Source organism: Stegostoma tigrinum, chromosome 19 (genome assembly GCF_030684315.1).
Source record: "Stegostoma tigrinum isolate sSteTig4 chromosome 19, sSteTig4.hap1, whole genome shotgun sequence".
Taxonomy (NCBI): domain Eukaryota; kingdom Metazoa; phylum Chordata; class Chondrichthyes; order Orectolobiformes; family Stegostomatidae; genus Stegostoma; species Stegostoma tigrinum.
In genome coordinates, this window is record NC_081372.1 from 49,436,195 (window position 1) to 49,457,360 (window position 21,166).

At 44.1% G+C, this 21,166-nt stretch overlaps 1 protein-coding gene across 4 annotated transcripts in view; it reads left to right on the forward strand.

The window, feature by feature from the left end:
- LOC125461485 (bactericidal permeability-increasing protein) overlaps nucleotides 1–21,166 on the forward strand; it is a 53,429-nt gene that overhangs the window by 12,773 nt on the left and 19,490 nt on the right. For all 4 annotated transcript variants that reach the window (XM_048550321.2, XM_048550322.2, XM_059652635.1 and 1 more), the window contains 7 exons: nucleotides 372–500; nucleotides 2,910–3,062; nucleotides 5,970–6,033; nucleotides 15,162–15,222; nucleotides 15,304–15,395; nucleotides 16,556–16,732; nucleotides 20,832–20,891. In XM_048550321.2, the coding sequence (XP_048406278.1) occupies nucleotides 372–500; nucleotides 2,910–3,062; nucleotides 5,970–6,033; nucleotides 15,162–15,222; nucleotides 15,304–15,395; nucleotides 16,556–16,732; nucleotides 20,832–20,891 (736 nt within the window). The remainder of the gene's footprint in view (nucleotides 1–371; nucleotides 501–2,909; nucleotides 3,063–5,969; nucleotides 6,034–15,161; nucleotides 15,223–15,303; nucleotides 15,396–16,555; nucleotides 16,733–20,831; nucleotides 20,892–21,166) is intronic.

A 21,166-nucleotide genomic window follows, 5' to 3' on the forward strand; every position in this document is an offset into this window, starting at 1 on the left:
AGCTGTGCTACGATTTTTTTGTGATATTTTTAGAGGCGATTCCAGTTTAGTCTGAAATAAATCTGTAAATGATACTTTTCCATCCCTGTTCATGAGAAGTAGAATAACTCCAAAGAGGCTATAATCCCATTACCAAGTCACCCTTTACTCAAATGTGGAGAGTCTTTAACACTGATCCAGCTCCCTCAGAGCCAGTTTTCAGAGTATACACAACCTCTGACACTCTTGTTCTTATCTGTCAGCCAGGGCTCTCTGACTGGACCAGATTAACAGCCCCATTCAGGGAGTTCACATTCTATAAGGTCTACTTGGCTGATCCTATTACAATCACTACAAGAAGGTGGAAAGCTAATGCTTGTTTGTATTTACAGGATGCAACTTAAAAATTTTGGATTGCCGAGTTCCAACATAGGATTCATCCCCAATTCTGGAGTCAAATTTTCAATGGATAAAGTCTACATTGAGATCGATGGACACTGGCATGTGACATTTGGGCTGATGTAGGTTTTCATTTTATATTCCTTATAGCATGAGGAGGGTGTTAGTGTGTAATGTCTAGTTAAATATCAAAAGCCCAGTTTCAAATATTTAGCATGGTAGAAGATACACAATCAAAATACAATATGATATCAATCTCGCTGACTGAGGACCGAATTAGCACGTTGGGGCTGCTGCACACATTAATTCCCTCTTCGTTCTCAGCAAGTTGCTCATGCCTGGAGCTGACTTGTTTCCTCACTAAAACTGAGTTCTCAGGTGGCTAGAGAATGCAGGCATGGCATGCAATCTCTGTCATAAGTGAGGCAGACAGTGGTTGGAGGCATGTGAGGGTGTGATGGCCAAGTTACCATGCACTCTTATCTCTGCCAATATTTGACTTCACCTTGCAGTTGGGAATGAGACTCATGGTGTACAGATCCCTCCCAGTTGCCTCCTTTGAGTGGTCTTGGGGCATGACCTCCCCTTAACAAAGCCTGCTGACTCAGCCCTATTTTACCATGCATTTCCAAGTACTCCACAATCTCATCCTTAATAGTGGATTTGTAAATCCTCTGCCCTCCTGCTGTGTCAAAGCTCCAAATGTAAAGCTTATCTCAGGAGTCATGGAGATAGATGATGCAGCCTGCCCAGCAGAACTGATTGAGCCTGATCCATGCATCGATGCTGGGAATACTGACCTCCGTGAAAATATTGACTTTAGCTTATCCATCCTGACAATGGATTTGCAGGATCCTGGTATAATTACAGGATTTTGAGCGGTGCACTGTACACAGTCCGCATCCTTGAATGATAAAAGAAGGTGGATATCACTACTGCTGTGTTGACTACAAGCTTGGTGCTGGGTTTGAGATCCTGATCTTCAAATATTCCCTTCCTCAGGCAACTGAAGCCTGCACTGCCACACTGAAGGTGTTGTTGAACCTTGTCACCAATCTCTCCCATTTTTGTCAGTAAGGTCTCAAGATCTGGAAAGTGGTGCTCATTGTCTAAGCCTCATTGTGGATTTTGATATCTGGAGTGCAGTGCAGTGAGGCAGGGTCAAGTTGACAGAGAACCCTTGTCTTACACAAGTTTAGAATAAGTACCCTGCTCTCATACCAATCAAATGAAAGTGTTGACATGACGTGGAGTTTGGTCTCCAAGTCTTTGCACATTCAAGGCTAGTCTGCATGCTGTTGTTCAATAACAGCAGAGTGCTGCCGTTAGAGCTGTCCTTCACATGAGCAAGTTCCCATTAGCTCTGTAGATTAGCTCCTATAACTCCAAAACAAAAAACATTTCCTGAAGTGTATTTCAATGTATCCATTTTATCAAGTTATATTTAAGAAATTCCATATTTATACTTATTAAAAGTAACACAGAGAAAAATATTTGGTTTTACACTTAGGAAATACTATTAAACTTAAGAATTCCAACACTGATAGAGTGATATAATGGTGTGAAGTGCCAGCTGCGTCTCAGTGTTACCAACACTTGCCTTTGTATTAACAGGAGGTGGGTCCAAGGCTGACATTCAATCACAATAGTGAGAGGTTACTACAATTCAGAGAAGCCAGTCAACTTTCAAAAAAGACTTTAAACCAAGGCCCATCTATGCACTCTTGTGCACATGTTTCAAATTGTCTAATATCATCATTGTTCTCTTTCTCCCTCTTGGTATATATACCTCCAATCATCCTTCAATAATCATCTTCAGCAAGTTCTTGTGGCTTACAATATGGTCAATCTAATCTTGTCACCTTATGATGATCTTCCCTTCTCTGCACCCTGAGAACTACTTCTTTGGTTTCTCAAACCAATCTGCTCCATCCTTCTCCAGAACCACATCCCACAATTTTCTTTGATATCTGCTTTATTGAAGAGTTCACATTTCAGATTGAGGCAATAAGACACTCGCCTTGAGCATTTATTTCGTAAGATCTCTGTTCCTTCCTGTGCTGTGCATTTTTTTATGTTTTGGTGGATGTATTCTTTGCTGTTTTGCTAAAGTGGAAGCCATAAGAATCCAATAAATAGCCTGTTGGGGCAAGGAGACTCTAACAGTGATTAAAGTACGAAAGAAAGGAAGGATAGAATACTGGCAGGAAGTATACTGTATTATGAAAAAGATTTTGACCAGGTAAATTGGCAAACTGGTAAGCTTTTGAAAATGCTTGAGGGATTCAGAGTTCACTAGAGAGATAAAAGAATTATTTTGTTTTCTGCATGGGGCAGACACTACTAGTTACATAATATTGAACAGTTTGTGAGATATTCATCTGTTTGTGTGTCAGAATTACTCTCTGTGGCTGCTTTGTCTTGGCCACAAGAAGCAATTTAGAAGAAAACAAACTACACAGATATGGATCAAATAATTTAGCTGGGGCAGATGTATAAGCAATTTTTAAATGTACGTTACCCTTCAATAGAAAAGATGGTGGAACCTTCAACCTGAACGTCAAAGATCTCTTAGCTGCATTCAGTGTCATCATTTCAGAGGATGGCTCTCGGCCAGCACTGGGTTACAACGACTGTGCCGCCAGTTTAAACAATTTTGACCTTCAGCTTCACGGAGGGGGCAGGTAGGTCTGTTGGACAAGATTGAAGGTACATGCAATGTAAAACATCCAGGAAACACACTGAAACATATAACCTATTCATTTTGTAGGTCATCCAAGGTAAATGCATTGGTAGACATATAACATGCCAAACAAACACAAAAGTTGCTGGAGAAACACAGCAGGTCATGGAGTCATACTGCACAGAAACAAATCCTTCAGCGAACTTGTCCATGCTGACCCAGGTTTCCTAAACTGAACTAGCCCCATTTTCTACTGTTTGGCCCATATCCCTCTAAACCTTTCCTAACCATGTCCAAATGTCTTTACGCACCATGCTTTGTCTGAAAATGTTGTTCCTCATGTCCATTTAAAATTATTCCCCTCTCACCTTAAACCTATGCTGTATAATTTTGGGCCTCCCTACCCTGGGGAAAAGGCCTTGGCTATTCATCTTATCTATGCCCCTCATGATTTATAAACCTCTATATAATTACTCCTCTGTATCCAGCCTATGCTTATAACTCAGACCTTTCAGTCTCAGTATCATCCTTGTATATTTTGTTTGCACCCTTTCCACTTTAATAACGTCCTTCCATTAGTAGGGAACCAGAATTGTATGCAGTACTCCAAATGTGGCTTTACCAATGTCTTGTTCAGCCACAACATGATGTCCCAACTCCTTTACTCAGTGCTCTGACCGATGAAGGCAAGCGTGCGAAATACCTTCTTCACCACCCCGTCTACCTATGATGCCTTTTCAAGGAATAATGTACCTGCACCCATAGATGTTTCTGTTCGACAACACTCCCAGGACCCGATCATTAACTGTATAAGTTCTGTCCTAGTTTGCCTTACCAAAATGCAATACCTCGCATTGATCTAAATTAGACTCTGTCAGCCACTTCTCAGTCCACTGGCCTAGTTGATCAAGATTCCATTGTACTTTTACATAACCTTTTTCAATAATTTTGGTGTCAACTGCAAACTTACTGACCGTACCTCCTATATTCTTATCCAGATCATTTAGATAAATAATGAATAACACTGGACCTAGCACTGATCCTTCCACATACCACTGGTCACAGGCCTCCCGTCTGAACAACAGCCCTAAACCACCATCCTCTGTCTCCTACAGTTGAGCCATTTTGTATCCAATTGGCTAGCTCTTCCTGGATCCCATGTGATCCAACCATACTAACCAGTCTACCATGCAGAATCTTGTCAAAGGCTTTGCTAAAGTCCTTATAGACAATGTCTACAACTCTGCCTTCATCCATCTTCTCGGTCACCTCTTCAGAAAGCTCAACCAAGTTAATGAGTCATGATTTCCTACTCTCAAAGCCATGCTGACTGTTCCTAATCAGTCCTTGCCCCTCCAAATGCATGTAGATCCTATCTCTCAGAATCATCTCCAATAACTTACCCACCACTGACATGAGGCTCACCCGTCTGCAGTTCCCAGGCTTTTCCTTGCAGTCTTTCTTAAATAGTGGCATAACATTAGCCACCCTCCAGTCTTCCATCAGCTCACTAGTGGCTGTTGATACAAATAGCTCTGCTAGGGGCCCAGTGATTTCTTCCCTAGCTTCCCACAACACCCTGAGATACACTTGATCAGGTCCCAGGATTTAACTACCTGAGTGTATTTTAGGACCTCCTCTTCTGTATTCTTTTCAAGGTATCACAATTTATTTTTGCAAGCTCCCAGCTTCCAAGGTTTTATCCGCAGTAAATACTGATGCAACATATTCGTTTAGGATCTCATCTATGTCCTGTGGTTCCATACATAGACAGCCTTGTTGATTTTTAAGGAGCCCTATCTCCCTAGTTACTGTTTGCCCTTAACATATTTGTAGAATCTATTTGTATTCTCCTTTATCCTTTCTAACAAAGCTAACTTATGTTCCCTTTTTGCCCTCCTGATTTCCCTCAAATGTACTCGTACACTCCCTATACTCCTCAAGGGATTCATTTGATTCCAGCCATCTATATGCTTCCTTTTTTCTCTTGATCAGAGCCTCAAGATCTCTTGTCATCCAGTGTTCCCTACTCCTGCCAGCCTTATCCTTCATACTAACAGGAGCATGGTGGCTCTGAAATCTTGTTATCTTGCTTTTGAAAGCTTCCCACTCAATAGACATCGCTCTTCTGCTAACAGTGACCCCAATAAACTTTTGAAAGTTCCTGCCTAATACCACCAAAATTGGCCTTGCTCAATTTAGAACTTTAACTTGTGGTCTAGGCCTATCCTTTTCCATACTATTTTAAAACTAATAGAATTATGGTCACCCAAAGTGCTTCCCAACTAACACCTCAATCACTTGCTCTGCTTTATTTCTCAAGTGGAGGTCAAGTGTTGCCCTTCTCTAGTCTGTGACAGGTCTGACAGCACCAGTGGAGAGAAGTAAAGTCAATGCCAAGTCTGGTATGAGTCATCTTCAGAGTTGACATTACACCAATTTTCATATCAATTCTTTCATCTGACAGCATATTGTAAACTCTTCCAACAGGACAAGATATGCACTAGAATACCACCACCTACAAGATCCCCTGGAAGCCACACACCATTCTGACATGAAAATATATCACCATTCCATTACTGTCACTGGGTTAAAATCTTAGAACTCCCATCCTAACAGCACTGTAGTTGAATCTGCATCTCATAGACTGTGGTAATTCAAGAAGAAAGCTCCCTAACACCTTCTCAAGGGCAACATGGAATGAATGACAAATGCTTACCTTGCCAGTGACATTCAGCTTCTATGGGCAAATTTTTAAAGGGTTATGTGGGAAAAATTAGTAATTTTACAACCATTTTAGTAAAGAAATTGAAAATCTGGTTCCAATTTCAGTCGCTCTTAGAAGCAAGTAATGAATTAGCAGAGAAGAATTTTATTACAGACACGGTCTTTTTTTATCTTTATAAAGCTGGTTTTACAACATGTTCCTTTCTCAAGTGAAAAGTAAAATCAGAGAAGTTGCTCCTCAGAAGGTAAGCTGACATTTCATTTTCTCTTTAGGTTCAATGCCAGAATCAATTGTAAAGCCAAATATTCCCGTAAAATTGAAGAGAATGTGATAATTGCCCATAAGGTTATGCGAGCAATAAGAAGATGGAGGAATTGCACTAATGTTGAGGTTCATTATGGCCACAGGGTTTCATATTATCGGAATTAAAAATGGTTAGAAATGAATAACGGTACCAAATTAGAGATTCAAATATGAGTAGGCTCAGGTAAGGGGCACATGCAAACATTTGTAAGGCAAATGTTAATAATAATGCAAACTTCTTTTATTTGTTCCTGCAACACGACACTGGCAAAGTGATATTTGTGACCTAAAGTCTTTAGCATTTGCCCACCTTCTGGAGTCATATCTAACCACATTTCATGGACATTAGTGTATTGGGAGGTTTTACAACAATCCAACAGCTTTTTAAATGATCATTAGCTAGTGGCAGCCCACACATTACTAGATTTTGCTCTGGTTAATATGAAATCTAGATCAGTACAAACAAAACTCAAGGTATCACAGAAAACCAATCAGTGACAACTCCCTCAGACAGTTTACGATTGAGATCTATTCACTAGTGTGAACAAATGATCAGATACAGGGGTGAGGTATAATCAGTCTTTACTAGTAGCATAAAAAACTGCCTTGGGAATTAGAGTGATGAATGTACTCCCTAACTTCAAATAATGCAGATCTTGCCTAGTGCACACCCTGTGCAATGTAACCTGTATGCCTCTGTCTAATTTTTTTTATTCACCCTATGATCTGTATGTCCTTGCTTACTCTGATCTGTCTGTACTGCTTGTAAACAAAGCTTTTCATTGTACTAAGGTACACGTGACAATAAATCAATCAAATCAAATCAGCCCAGTTTAGAACATTCTTGATGTTCTTTTGCAATGAAGTCAATGGAAAAGGAATGTGGGTACAGCTTAGAACAGACTGTTTTATGATCTGTAAAATGTGCATAGAATCTTCCAATGAAGACCAATTCACCTCCCAGTTGTTTCCTCACTGGAATTTCTTGTCTCCACAACCCACATCTAATGATTCAGTTCAGCTCCTTTGCTTTAGCAGTTGATAATCAGAAGGAAGGATCTGGATGTTTACAAGGTAAAATGTTGTGAAATTCAAAAGATGCAGTAACAGTAACAATTATACAAGTTGGAAATGACGTTCAGGAGAAAATGCAAGATAGCTAAGACAGTATAATAATCTCTGTGATGATGTCATATAGACAGTCAAATGGACAGAAGGTAGAGAGAAAGAGGCGCAGTCGGTGAAGAGATATGGAAGTTCTTGTATAATCTTTGTATGGTGCAGTAACAAACATTTTATTGTTAACTCTACTTGAATCTTGAGACTTCTGCAAGCTGGATGAAAGAAATGGATGGCCCTCATTTACCACATATCGCCGCAGGCAGACAGCAGAGTCATAGTCTGAGGGATAGATAAGAGGCAATTAGTAATATAAAGATCCAGAAAGAAAACACAAAACCTGATTTCTTAGAGGTCAAAACCAGCCTGAAGGCAATGGTGCCAGAAAACTTACAACTCCAGAGCACTGTTGCAGAAATGGTGGAGTTAGAGACTTAAGACAACCCTCATTGTAAAGCTGTTGTCTGTATAAATGGTCTTGATTCCAGATGCAAGCTGGTGAGCCAAGCGGAAGTTGAGGATTGGGTAAGAAACCATCTGGGGGGCTTGGAAAAACCTAATACATGGCACAAAAATAATCAGGCTGCATGGGCAAACTGGATAAGAACTTCAGCAGCTCCGATTCAGAACAATGTCATTATGTATAAAGGAAAGTGACAGCAAAGGAGGGCCAAAATTAAGACTTTGGGAGCACAAAGCCAGAAGATTAACCATCTGGAAGTCAAACAGTGGAGTTTTGTAGTTTTCTTAAAGAAATATTTCTTGTGTAGCAAAGAGATTCTTTGAGGAGAGAAAAGACCACAGTAGGTGTCATTACAAGTCTCAGAAACACGGGAAACCCTCCATTACTCCAAAGGAAGCAGGAAAAATCATCATTGCCGCAAGCTAATTTAATACAGAGGAAAATAATACCCAGTAAGCAAAGAGAGGCGTAGCATCTGAATTTTCATTGCCAGAAAGATTTAAACACAAGATGAGTTGAGAAATCTGAATATGGAGATTTGAAGACAGTCATGGTCAGAGACTGAGATGACAAGGTGTAGAGGTGGATGAACACAGCAGGCCAAGCAGCATCAGAGGAGCAGGAAACCTGATGTTTCGGGCCTAGACTCCTCTTCAGAGTCTAGGCCCAAAATATCAGCTTTCCCACTCCTCTGATGCCGCTTGGCCTGCTGTGTTCATCCAGTTCTATACCTTGTTATCTCAGAAATCTCCAGCATCTGCAGTTCCTACTATCTCATGATCAGAAATTGTTGTTTTAAAATATAGATTCCAGACCATAGAAGACTGTACCTTTTTAAGATAGTTACATGATATTGCAACTTATAATGTTTGAGTCTCACCTTCTGTCACTGTCTTAATGTACTGGAGTCAATACAATCAGTCAGCTATGCGTGTAACATGGGTATGCGCTGTGTGATATTGTATCAATGTAAATAGCTAGTGTTGTAAATAACCTTCAAGATACCTGACAAAATACTAACTCAGTCTTCGAGGCATTTGTTACATAGGCAAACATATAGCAAACCACAAAGCACCTCAGTGACCATGTAGCTGTACTTACTACTGATAGAACTTTGTCAAATGTATTACAAAGTTTAAGACAGTAATATGTACAGTCTTAGAAGTGTTCACATAATCGTGTACAAGCTGCAATATCCAACTGTGTTACTGTATTTATGAAAAGTAGAAATTTATTAGAAATGGTTTAAGAAATCATGACTGGCTCAAGAAGACGAGAAGTTTTGACTGCAATCTCATGATATGGCCCCTCATCCACCAAACATCCAAACATTGACAAAGATCTGGACTCAAGAAGTGAGGTGCATTACAGGGTAGCAGTTAACCAAGTGTTGTATCAAGAAGCCCCAGAAAGACTAAAGTCAATGAAAATGAGGGGACAGGCTTTCTACTGGTTGGAGTCATACCTGAAACAAAGAAAGGCAGTTGTGGTGAATAAAGGCCCATCATCTCAGCTCTAAGATATCTGCAGGAGGTCCTTAGGGTAGTGTCTTAGGCCCAATCATCTTCAGCTGCTTCATCAATGACCTTCCCCCATTATAAGGTCAGAAATGGAGATATTCGCTAATAACTGCATTATGTTCAGTACCATTCACAGCTCCCTATATTCTGAAGCAGTTCATGGCCAGAAACAACAAGAATTGAACAATATCTACATTTAGGCTGACAAGTGGCAAATAATGTCCACACCACATAAATGCCAGGCAATAACCATCTCCAGCAAGAGAGAATCTAAATATTGTCCTCTGACATTCAATGACATTAACATCACTGAATCCCCCACTTTCAATATCCTAGTGGGTACCATTGAACAGAAACTGAACTAGAATGGTCACATAATTACTGTGGCTACAAGAGCAGGTCAGAAGTGAGGAATTCTCTTGACTCCCCACATTCTGCCTACAAGCAACAAGGCTCAAGTCAGAATGTGATAATGGGAACTGCAGATGCTGGAGAATCCAAGATAACGAAATGTGAGGCTGGATGAACACAGCAGGCCCAGCAGCATCTCAGGAGCACAAAAGCTGACGTTTCGGGCCTAGACCCTTCATCAGAGAGCTGTCTGATGAAGAGTCTAGGCCTGAAACATCTGCTTTTGTGCTCCTGAGATGCTGCTGGGCCTGCTCTGTTCATCCAGCCTCACATTTCATTATCAAGTCAGAATGTGATGGAATGCTGCCCACTTGCCGAGATGAGTGCAACTCCAATAACACTCAAGAGTATTTGTCAAGAAACTTGACACAATCCACATAAAACTGCCTACTTGATTGACACTGTTTCTGCAAACATCAACTCCCTCTATCATCAACGCTTCATAGCAGCACTGCAAAAATTCACCAAATATCCTTACACAGCACCTTCTAAATTCACACCACTTCCATCTAGGGCGCAGCAGATACTTGGGAACACTAAGTTCCCCTCACTGCTTTGCACCATCCTGACCTGGATATATATCACCATTCTTTCACTGTCACTGGATCAAAATCCTGGAATTCCCTCCCTAATGGCATGGGCTGATTCAAAAGGGCAGTTCACCACCACCTTCTCCAGGACAGTTAGGACTGAGCAATAAATGTTTGCTTGCTCCCCACAATTTTATGACCTTAAATATAAATTCATGTTTGCAACAGAAGCTTGTTTTTATATTGTGCCTCTCACACATTAGAACATCCCAAAGAATATAATTAGACACAAATTGCCAATGTACCGAGAAAGCGAGATTAGACGGGTGACTAAATATTCAGTCAAATGGGTGCCTTTTAACCCTCACTTTCAAAATAAAAGAGGTGGAGAGGAGAAGTAGTTTTGAAAGTGATTGCAAAACTTAGGGCCCTAGTCGAAAAAGGCATGATGTCAGAATGAAATAGGGGATGGAGGACAGCGTTGAAAGAATGTAAGATTTTGGTATGTTGCAGAACTTTAGGCGTTTACAGGAATAGGGAAGAAATGAGACCACAATGGGATTTGAACACATGGATGGGAATTTTAAGATTGTCCATTTGATAGATCAGGAGTCAATGTAAGTCAATGAGCTCAGAGATGAAAGGTGAATAGAATCTGAATACGGAGAGCACAAACATAGTTTCCTATGCTGGAAGCAGGCATTCTTAAATATTGAAATGTGAGGCTGGATGAACACAGCAGGCCAAGCAGCATCTCAGGAGCACAAAAGCTGACGTTTCGGGCCTAGACCCTTCATCAGAGAGGGGGATGGGGGGAGGGAACTGGAATAAATAGGGAGAGAGGGGGAGGCGGACCGAAGATGGAGAGTAAAGAAGATAGGTGGAGAGGGTGTAGGTGGGGAGGTAGGGAGGGGATAGGTCAGTCCAGGGAAGACGGACAGGTCAAGGAGGTGGGATGAGGTTAGTAGGTAGCTGGGGGTGCGGCTTGGGGTGGGAGGAAGGGATGGGTGAGAGGAAGAACCGGTTAGGGAGGCAGAGACAGGTTGGACTGGTTTTGGGATGCAGTGGGTGGGGGGGAAGAGCTGGGCTGGTTGTGTGGTGCAGTGGGGGGAGGGGATGAACTGGGCTGGTTTAGGGATGCAGTGGGGGAAGGGGAGATTTTGAAACTGGTGAAGTCCACATTGATACCATATGGCTGCAGGGTTCCCAGGCGGAATATGAGTTGCTGTTCCTGCAACCTTCGGGTGGCATCATTGTGGCAGTGCAGGAGGCCCATGATGGACATGTCATCAAGAAAATGGGAGGGGGAGTGGAAATGGTTTGCGACTGGGAGGTGCAGTTGTTTGTTGCGAACTGAGCGGAGGTGTTCTGCAAAGCGGTCCCCAAGCCTCCGCTTGGTTTCCCCAATGTAGAGGAAGCCGCACCGGGTACAGTGGATGCAGTATACCACATTGGCAGATGTGCAGGTGAACCTCTGCTTAATGTGGAATGTCATCTTGGGGCCTGGGATGGGGGTGAGGGAGGAGGTGTGGGGACAAGTGTAGCATTTCCTGCGGTTGCAGGGGAAGGTGCCGGGTGTGGTGGGGGTTGGAGGGCAGTGTGGAGCGAACAAGGGAGTCACGGAGAGAGTGGTCTCTCCGGAAAGCAGACAGGGGAGGGGATGGAAAAATGTCTTGGGTGGTGGGGTCGGATTGTAAATGGCGGAAGTGTCGGAGGATAATGCGTTGTATCCGGAGGTTGGTAGGGTGGTGTGTGAGAACGAGGGGGATCCTCTTGGAGCGGTTGTGGCGGGGGCGGGGTGTGAGGGATGTGTCGCGGGGGATGCGGGAGACGCGGTCAAGGGCGTTCTCAATCACCGTGGGGGGAAAGTTGCGGTCCTTAAAGAACTTGGACATCTGGGATGTGCGGGAGTGGAATGTCTTATCGTGGGAGCAGATGCGGCGGAGGCGGAGGAATTGGGAATAGGGGATGGAATTTTTGCAGGAGGGTGGGTGGGAGGAGGTGTATTCTAGGTAGCTGTGGGAGTCGGTGGGCTTGAAATGGACATCAGTTACAAGCTGGTTGCCTGAGATGGAGACTGAGAGGTCCAGGAAGGTGAGGGATGTGCTGGAGATGGCCCAGGTGAACTGAAGGTTGGGGTGGAAGGTGTTGGTGAAGTGGATGAACTGTTCGAGCTCCTCTGGGGAGCAAGAGGCGGCGCCGATACAGTCATCAATGTACCGGAGGAAGAGGTGGGGTTTGGGGCCTGTGTAGGTGCGGAAGATGGACTGTTCCACGTAACCTACAAAGAGGCAGGCATAGCTGGGGCCCATGCGGGTGCCCATGGCCACCCCCTTAGTCTGTAGGAAGTGGGAGGAGTCAAAAGAGAAGTTGTTGAGTGTGAGGACGAGTTCCGCTAGGCGGATGAGAGTGTCGGTGGAGGGGGCCTGGTCGGGCCTGCGGGACAGGAAGAAGCGGAGGGCCTTGAGGCCATCTCCATGCGGAATGCAGGTGTACAGGGACTGGACGTCCATGGTGAATATGAGGTGTTGGGGGCCAGGGAATTGGAAGTCCTGGAGGAGGTGGAGGGCGTGGGTGGTGTCACGGACATAGGTGGGGAGTTCCTGGACCAAAGGGGAGAAAATGGAGTCCAGATAGGTGGAGATGAGTTCGGTGGGGCAGGAGCAGGCTGAGACGATGCGTCGACCGGGGCAGGCAGGTTTGTGGATTTTGGGAAGGAGATAGAAACGGGCCGTGCGGGGTTGGGGAACAATGAGGTTGGAGGCTGTGGGTGGGAGGTCCCCTGAGGTGATGAGGTCATGAATGGTGTTGGAGATGATGGTTTGGTGCTCGGGTGTGGGGTCATGATCGAGGAGGCGGTAGGAGGTGGTGTCGGAGAGTTGGCGTCTGGCCTCGGCGATGGCCCCCAACACCTCATATTCACCATGGACGTCCAGTCCCTGTACACCTGCATTCCGCATGGAGATGGCCTCAAGGCCCTCCGCTTCTTCCTGTCCCGCAGGCCCGACCAGGCCCCCTCCACCGACACTCTCATCCGCCTAGCGGAACTCGTCCTCACACTCAACAACTTCTCTTTTGACTCCTCCCACTTCCTACAGACTAAGGGGGTGGCCATGGGCACCCGCATGGGCCCCAGCTATGCCTGCCTCTTTGTAGGTTACGTGGAACAGTCCATCTTCCGCACCTACACAGGCCCCAAACCCCACCTCTTCCTCCGGTACATTGATGACTGTATCGGCGCCGCCTCTTGCTCCCCAGAGGAGCTCGAACAGTTCATCCACTTCACCAACACCTTCCACCCCAACCTTCAGTTCACCTGGGCCATCTCCAGCACATCCCTCACCTTCCTGGACCTCTCAGTCTCCATCTCAGGCAACCAGCTTGTAACTGATGTCCATTTCAAGCCCACCGACTCCCACAGCTACCTAGAATACACCTCCTCCCACCCACCCTCCTGCAAAAATTCCATCCCCTATTCCCAATTCCTCCGCCTCCGCCGCATCTGCTCCCACGATAAGACATTCCACTCCCGCACATCCCAGATGTCCAAGTTCTTTAAGGACCGCAACTTTCCCCCCACGGTGATTGAGAACGCCCTTGACCGCGTCTCCCGCATCCCCCGCGACACATCCCTCACACCCCGCCCCCGCCACAACCGCCCCAAGAGGATCCCCCTCGTTCTCACACACCACCCTACCAACCTCCGGATACAACGCATTATCCTCCGACACTTCCGCCATTTACAATCCGACCCCACCACCCAAGACATTTTTCCATCCCCTCCCCTGTCTGCTTTCCGGAGAGACCACTCTCTCCGTGACTCCCTTGTTCGCTCCACACTGCCCTCCAACCCCACCACACCCGGCACCTTCCCCTGCAACCGCAGGAAATGCTACACTTGTCCCCACACCTCCTCCCTCACCCCCATCCCAGGCCCCAAGATGACATTCCACATTAAGCAGAGGTTCACCTGCACATCTGCCAATGTGGTATACTGCATCCACTGTACCCGGTGCGGCTTCCTCTACATTGGGGAAACCAAGCGGAGGCTTGGGGACCGCTTTGCAGAACACCTCCGCTCAGTTCGCAACAAACAACTGCACCTCCCAGTCGCAAACCATTTCCACTCCCCCTCCCATTCTCTTGATGACATGTCCATCATGGGCCTCCTGCACTGCCACAATGATGCCACCCGAAGGTTGCAGGAACAGCAACTCATATTCCGCCTGGGAACCCTGCAGCCATATGGTATCAATGTGGACTTCACCAGTTTCAAAATCTCCCCTTCCCCCACTGCATCCCTAAACCAGCCCAGTTCATCCCCTCCCCCCACTGCACCACACAACCAGCCCAGCTCTTCCCCCCCACCCACTGCATCCCAAAACCAGTCCAACCTGTCTCTGCCTCCCTAACCGGTTCTTCCTCTCACCCATCCCTTCCTCCCACCCCAAGCCGCACCCCCAGCTACCTACTAACCTCATCCCACCTCCTTGACCTGTCCGTCTTCCCTGGACTGACCTATCCCCTCCCTACCTCCCCACCTACACCCTCTCCACCTATCTTCTTTACTCTCCATCTTCGGTCCGCCTCCCCCCCTCTCCCTATTTATTCCAGTTCCCTCCTCCCATCCCCCTCTCTGATGAAGGGTCTAGGCCCGAAACGTCAGCTTTTGTGCTCCTGAGATGCTGCTTGGCCTGCTGTGTTCATCCAGCCTCACATTTTATTATCTTGGAATCTCCAGCATCTGCAGTTCCCATTATCTCTGATTCTTAAATATTGTGCAGTTTTATTGCGTAGTGAGGCAACACTAAGGAACTCAACTCATTCGGATTAAAGGAAATTGGTAGTTTTCGTCTTCCACACTTTCTTTTAAACAGGAAACCCATTACAGAGTGAGATGACATAAAATTTGAAACTGATAATTATAATATAAAATTATTTTGAAAAGCAGTACCAGCAGGAAAATCAATAACTTTATCCATATATCTTTCTCCTTACCTTCTTAACTACTTGTATTTATTTGCAGCTGTGCTCTGAGTTTAGAAATACAATTGGAAAGCTAGAAACTTTCATCCAGACACTGAATAGTGAGTACATGCAAAGAATGATCAGTAAATTGCGATTAGATTACTTCCATAGGTTTTACATTTGTATTATTTTGTTTTCAGCTTCATGGCAACTGGACAAGTACGTGGAATTTGACTACTCTTTAGTTGGAGAACTAGAAATTACAAATAACTCCATTGATCTCCCTATTAAGGTAGGGTTGCCGCATCTGATAAAACAATAAAACTCTAATCCATTGAGCGAAAGTAATTTTCCTGTCCTTGCTTCAGTTTCCCTGGATTTACATTTCCAAACATAATGGCAGTTATTTTACAATGTGTCTTTCAGTTAAACTTCTAGGTCATCTAAAATAGCTTTGATTAAGTTAACTCCAGAGGCCTAACATGGCCAAAATCAAATTCTCCTTTACATACTGTTTAACCTTCTTTGAGTTGTGGTTAGCTTTAAAAAAGGGAACAAACAGCCATACATAAAGGTTAGCACATTAGTAATTCAGGAAAAAAAATCCTCGTTCCAAAAGTAGCAGAAAATCTCTGTTCTGCAGTATGTCTCCTCCACACATTTTGTGACCATTGATTCTAAATAGCAGAAGATGGCAATTCTCTATAAATAAAGAATATTAAGTTGTTATATTAGTGACCCCATCTCCTTTCCATTCTATCACAATCGCCCCTCATCTTAATCGTCTCTAACCCCCCCCACCTCACTTTACCTTCTATCCTTGCCCTCTTTGCACCTTCTTCCACTTCCCTTTCAACCCAACTTTCTTTGATCTACTAGAGCCCCATTGTCTTTCTCATTCTTCTTTCCAAGTCCCAATCCATTGCCTTCACCCATCTACCCTTCACCTAATCTCTAAGCCAACAAACCTGAAAACCGCATTCATAAACTCTCCTCAAGAATACTGTTACTGTGGTTGACTTCAGGTGAAATTTGTTACTCACAAAACTGTCAAGTTCCTGTACATGTCATAATAACTCCAGCTGCATCTAAAGCTTGGAAACAGTTTGAGGAACTTACTATGTGGTTTGCCAATACACGCCAGATGTTCTTGACTTCCCCCATGCCGCAGGTATTGTATTCAACAGCCCCATTGTGAATCCAGCTGGTAATTTTTTAAAACTAAGTCAGTACAACTATCAGTTCTTCACAATGTCAATATATGTTGCTATAAATTACGTGGAATAATATGAACTGGCTCCATGTTAACTTGTAAAACATTTTGGCATGTCAAGCTGCAACCCCCGTTTTCTGTGTGGACTCAATTATTTGGCACATGCCATCCTGCTCTGTCACTGAGTTTATGATCAATCAGTTCTGATATAAATGAGGATATTCTGTGATGTCCTTTAGGGTGAATTATATGATGTTCAAGGCCATGCGGAGTCCCCATTTACTGCACAATCATTTAAGCTTCCAAATACCACTGATCATATGCTGACACTGGGCCTGTCAGAGTATTTCATCAACTCAGGAGGATTTGCATATTTTTCAGCTGGAGCTTTGCATTTCAACATCACAGATAATATGGTAAGTGAGTTCTACTTTTAAAGTACACTAATTAGAAAGAAAACCTACAGTGATTAATATCAATCCTTCCCCACACATAGGAAGTAGAAGTCCCTCACCATGCCCTGGTTATCGAACTGTGCTGATCATTTTGGACGCATTTTGCCAATTCTCGATGAAGCTGTCGTTTAGAACTTTTTTTTTAGAGGACTGGCAATTGTCTAAAAAAAATCCCTTCAGGTTTGTCTAAATCTTGCAGCAATACATGAAAATTTGTGCCCCCAGTTTGAGGAAATAAGAGCAAAGGGGTCCTTTAACTGAAACATAAGATCAAGGAGAAATAGGTGCAAATGATAGCTGTTAAGTTGATAGCACACAAATGGGAACCAGGTTGAATTCAGAGGGAAGATTGAAACAAAAGACGCAAGAAAAGTACATTAAAGTAACAGCAGACATATAAGTTGTAAAAGCAGAATAGAGCCACTTATGGACCAACAAGGAGATTTACATATGGATTTAAACTTCATGGCTAAGATATTATATGAATGTGTTGTATCTGTCGTTACCAACGAAGAGAACATGAAACTTGTCATGAAGTGGGGAGTAATTGAGGCAATGAATGAACTAAAAATTGACAAAACAGAAGCATTTAAAAGGCAGAAACTAAAAGGACTGAGGATGCTAGAAATCAGAAACAAAATTAGAAAATTGCTGAAAAACTCATCAGGTCTACCAACATCTGTGAGGAAAAATCAGACATAATGTTTCAGTTCCAGTGACCTTTCTGCAGAACTGATGGTAGCTGGGAAAAGGATAGTTTTTATGCAGTCAGTGGGGTGGGGTGTGGGCGTTAGGGGTTGATGGTGATAGAGCCCAAAGAAAGAGAAAAACAGTTGAACAGACAAAGGAATGGATAAAGACCAGCCTAGGAGAATGAAGAGTTACTAATGGGGCTATTGAGATAGCAAGAACTGCAGATGCTGGAATCAGAGATAACAAACTGTGGAACTGGAGGAACACAGCAGGACAGGCAGCATCAGTGGATGAGGAAAGCTGACATTTCAGGTGGGGATTATTAGAGGCTGACAATGGGTAGGGTGTAATAGCAGCCCATGTGATGACAAGACCTGGTAAGTGGGCGTGAGCGAAAGCACGGGCAAAGGTGCACAAGCCCTAAAATAATTGAACTTGATTGTACATCTAGCAGGCTGCAGTGTCCACAAGTGGCAAATAAGGTGCTGTTCTTCCAGCTGGCATTGAGCTTCACTAGAGCATTGTAGCAAGCCTGAGACAGAGATATTGGCCAGGGAACATGGTGATCTGTTGAAGTGACGACCAAGTGGAAGCTCAAGGTGACTTTTGTAGACAGAACGTAGGTGGTCTATGAAGCAGTCATCCAGTCTGTGCTTCATTTCCCCAGTGTAGAGGAGACCACATTGTGAGCAGTGAATACAGTAAGACTAGATTGTGGGAAGTGCACTGCTTCACCTGGAAAGTGTGTCTCGGACCCTGGATAGTGAGGAGGGAAAAAGTAAATGTTACACCTTCTGCATGTGTGTGGGATAGAGCCATGGGACTATGGGGATGTGTTGGGAGTAAAGAAGGAATGGACCAAACTATCCCAGAAGGAACGCTCTGTGCAGAAGGCTGACAAGGGAGGGGAGAGGAATATGCCCTCAACAATCTGCAGGCTGCAATCTGCATCTCCCCATGTCAGTATTAGTAAAAGTGACCACCTCACAGTTCCAGTGAAGACATTGAGATTAACCTCCATCGTCTAGCGTGGCACTATCACTGTGCTAAATGAAGCAGACTTCGAACAGATCTAACAGCTCAAAACTGGGCATCCATGAAGTGCTGTGGGCTATCAACAGCAATAGAATTATACTCCAGCACAATTTGAAAGCTTGTGGCCCAGCATTTCCTGACTCAAAGATCACCACTGGAGAGTGCAGGAAGGCATGCCAAGAACAGCAGCGCCAGGCATACCTGAAAATGAGGTGTCAGCTTGGTGAAGCTGCTAAACAGGACTACATGCATACCAAACAGCATAAGCAATGAGCAGCAAACAATGGATCAGATCTAAGCTCTGCAGTCCTGGTACATCCTGTTGTGAATGGTGGTGACAATTAAACAAATCACTGGAGGAGAATGCTCCAGAAATGTCCCCATTCTCAATGATGGAAGAGCCCAGCACATCAGTACATATGATCAGGCCTGGAACATTCGCAGTTATCTTCGTCAGGTGCTGAATGGATGATACATCTCAGCCTCCTCTAGTGGCCCCCAGCATTATAGATATCAGTCTTCAGTCAATTTGACTCACTCCATGTGTTATCAAGAAATGGTTGGAGGCACTGGATGTTGGAAAGTTTATGGCCCCTGACAGCATTCCAGCAACAGTACTGAAGGCTTGTGCTCCTGAACTTGCTGCTCCCCTAGCCACACTGTTTGAGTACAGTTACAACACTGGCATCTACCCTACAATGTGGAAAATTGCCCAGATATGTCCTGAACATAAAAAGCAAGACAGATTGAACTCAGCCAATTACCATCCCGTCAGTCTACTCTCAAGCATCAGTAAAATGATGGAAGGTGTCATCAACAGCGATATCACGAAGTACCTCCTTAGCAATAATCTGCTCAGTGATGCCCAGTTTGGGTTCCGCCAGGGCCACACAGCTCCTGACCTCATTATATCCTTAGTTCACACATGGTCAAAAGAGCTGAATTCCAGAGGTGAGGTGACAGTGATAGCCCTTGACATTAAGGCCACATTTGACTGAGTGTGACATCAAGGAGCCCTAACAAAACTGAAATCAATGGGTATGGGGGCAAACTCTCCAGTGGTTGGAGTCATACCTGGCATGGAGGAAGTGGCCATGATTGTTGGAAGTCAGTCATCTCAGCTCCAGGACATCCCTGCAGGAGTTCCTCAGGGTAATGTTCTAGGCCAGCTGCTTCATCAATGACCTTCCCTCCATCGAGGTCAGAATTAGAGATGTTCACTGATGCTTTCACAATGTTCAGCACCAGTTGTGACTCCTCAGATACTGAAACCACCCACGTTCAAATGCAACAAAATCTGGACAATATCCAGCCTTGGACTGACAAGTGGCAAGTAACATTCGCAACACACAAATGCCAGGCAATGACTGTCTCCAACAAGAGGCAATATAAACACCACCCCTTGACATTCAGTGGTGGTAACACCATTGATTTCCCCCCCACTATCAACATACATGGGGTTACTATTGACCAGAAGGTCAAGTAGACTTGCCACATAAACATAAGACTCCAAAATAATGTCAGAAGCTAGGAATACTGCAGTGAATAACTCACCTCCTGACTCCCCAAAGCCTGTCCATTATCTACAAGACGCAAGTCCAGAGCATCCACTTGCCTGGATGGATGCATCTTCACCAACACTCATGATATTTGACACCATCCAGGACAAAGCAGTCCATTTGATTGGCACCACACCCACAAACATCCACTCTCTCCTCTGCTGACCCTCAGTAGCAGCAGTGTGTACTAACCACAAGATGCACTGCAGATATTCACCAAGGATATCTAGATAGCACCCTCAAAACCCATGACCATTGTAAATGTAGAAGGACAAGGGTAGCAGATACATGGGAACTCTACCTGCAAGTTTGCTGCCAAGCCACTCACCAAACTGACTTGGAAATACATTGTTGTTCCTTTTGTGTGACTGGGTCAAAATCCTGGAGTTCCCTTCCTACTGGTCAGCCTACAGCATGTGAACTGCAGCGGTTCAACAAGGGAGCTCACCACCACGTTCTCAAGGGCAACTAGGCATGGGCATTAAATGCTCGCCAACCAGCAACACCCACAAGTGAGTAAATAAAAAGCAATCTCATGTACGACCTGATGATTGATCTAGTATATGTGAATAACATACATGAATACCTGGATGCTGTGTCATTTCATTTGCTCTTCACTCATTGTTAGCTTGGCATTTCACCCATTATATTAGCTGATTGCTAAAATATTGGGGTCAGAACTCCAAATCAGTTGGATAGCAGGAAGATTGCCTCACCTATTCTCAGGCAGAGTCATACTTCATCTGGATGTTATTTTTTTTATCTTATTCCAGATTCCAAAGGACATACCAGTTCGACTCAACACATCCAGCCTGAAAATTTGGATGCCTAAGGTATTAATTACTGTTTTTATTTTCAGTAATGTGAATTGTTTGGAGTGGTATCTGTTTGGGTGATATCATCATGTATTAACATTTTTTTCCATGTAGGAATCATTTTTATCACCTAAATGTGTTAAATATTGCATTGTCTGATTAGGTACACACTTCACACATCTTCCCAATATTTAAAGTTGCTTGTACCATATACCTACGACACACATGGAAAATGAGCAAAATTTGTGAACCCACAAATATAAATATATGCATGGTTGCTCATCATTGTTTTC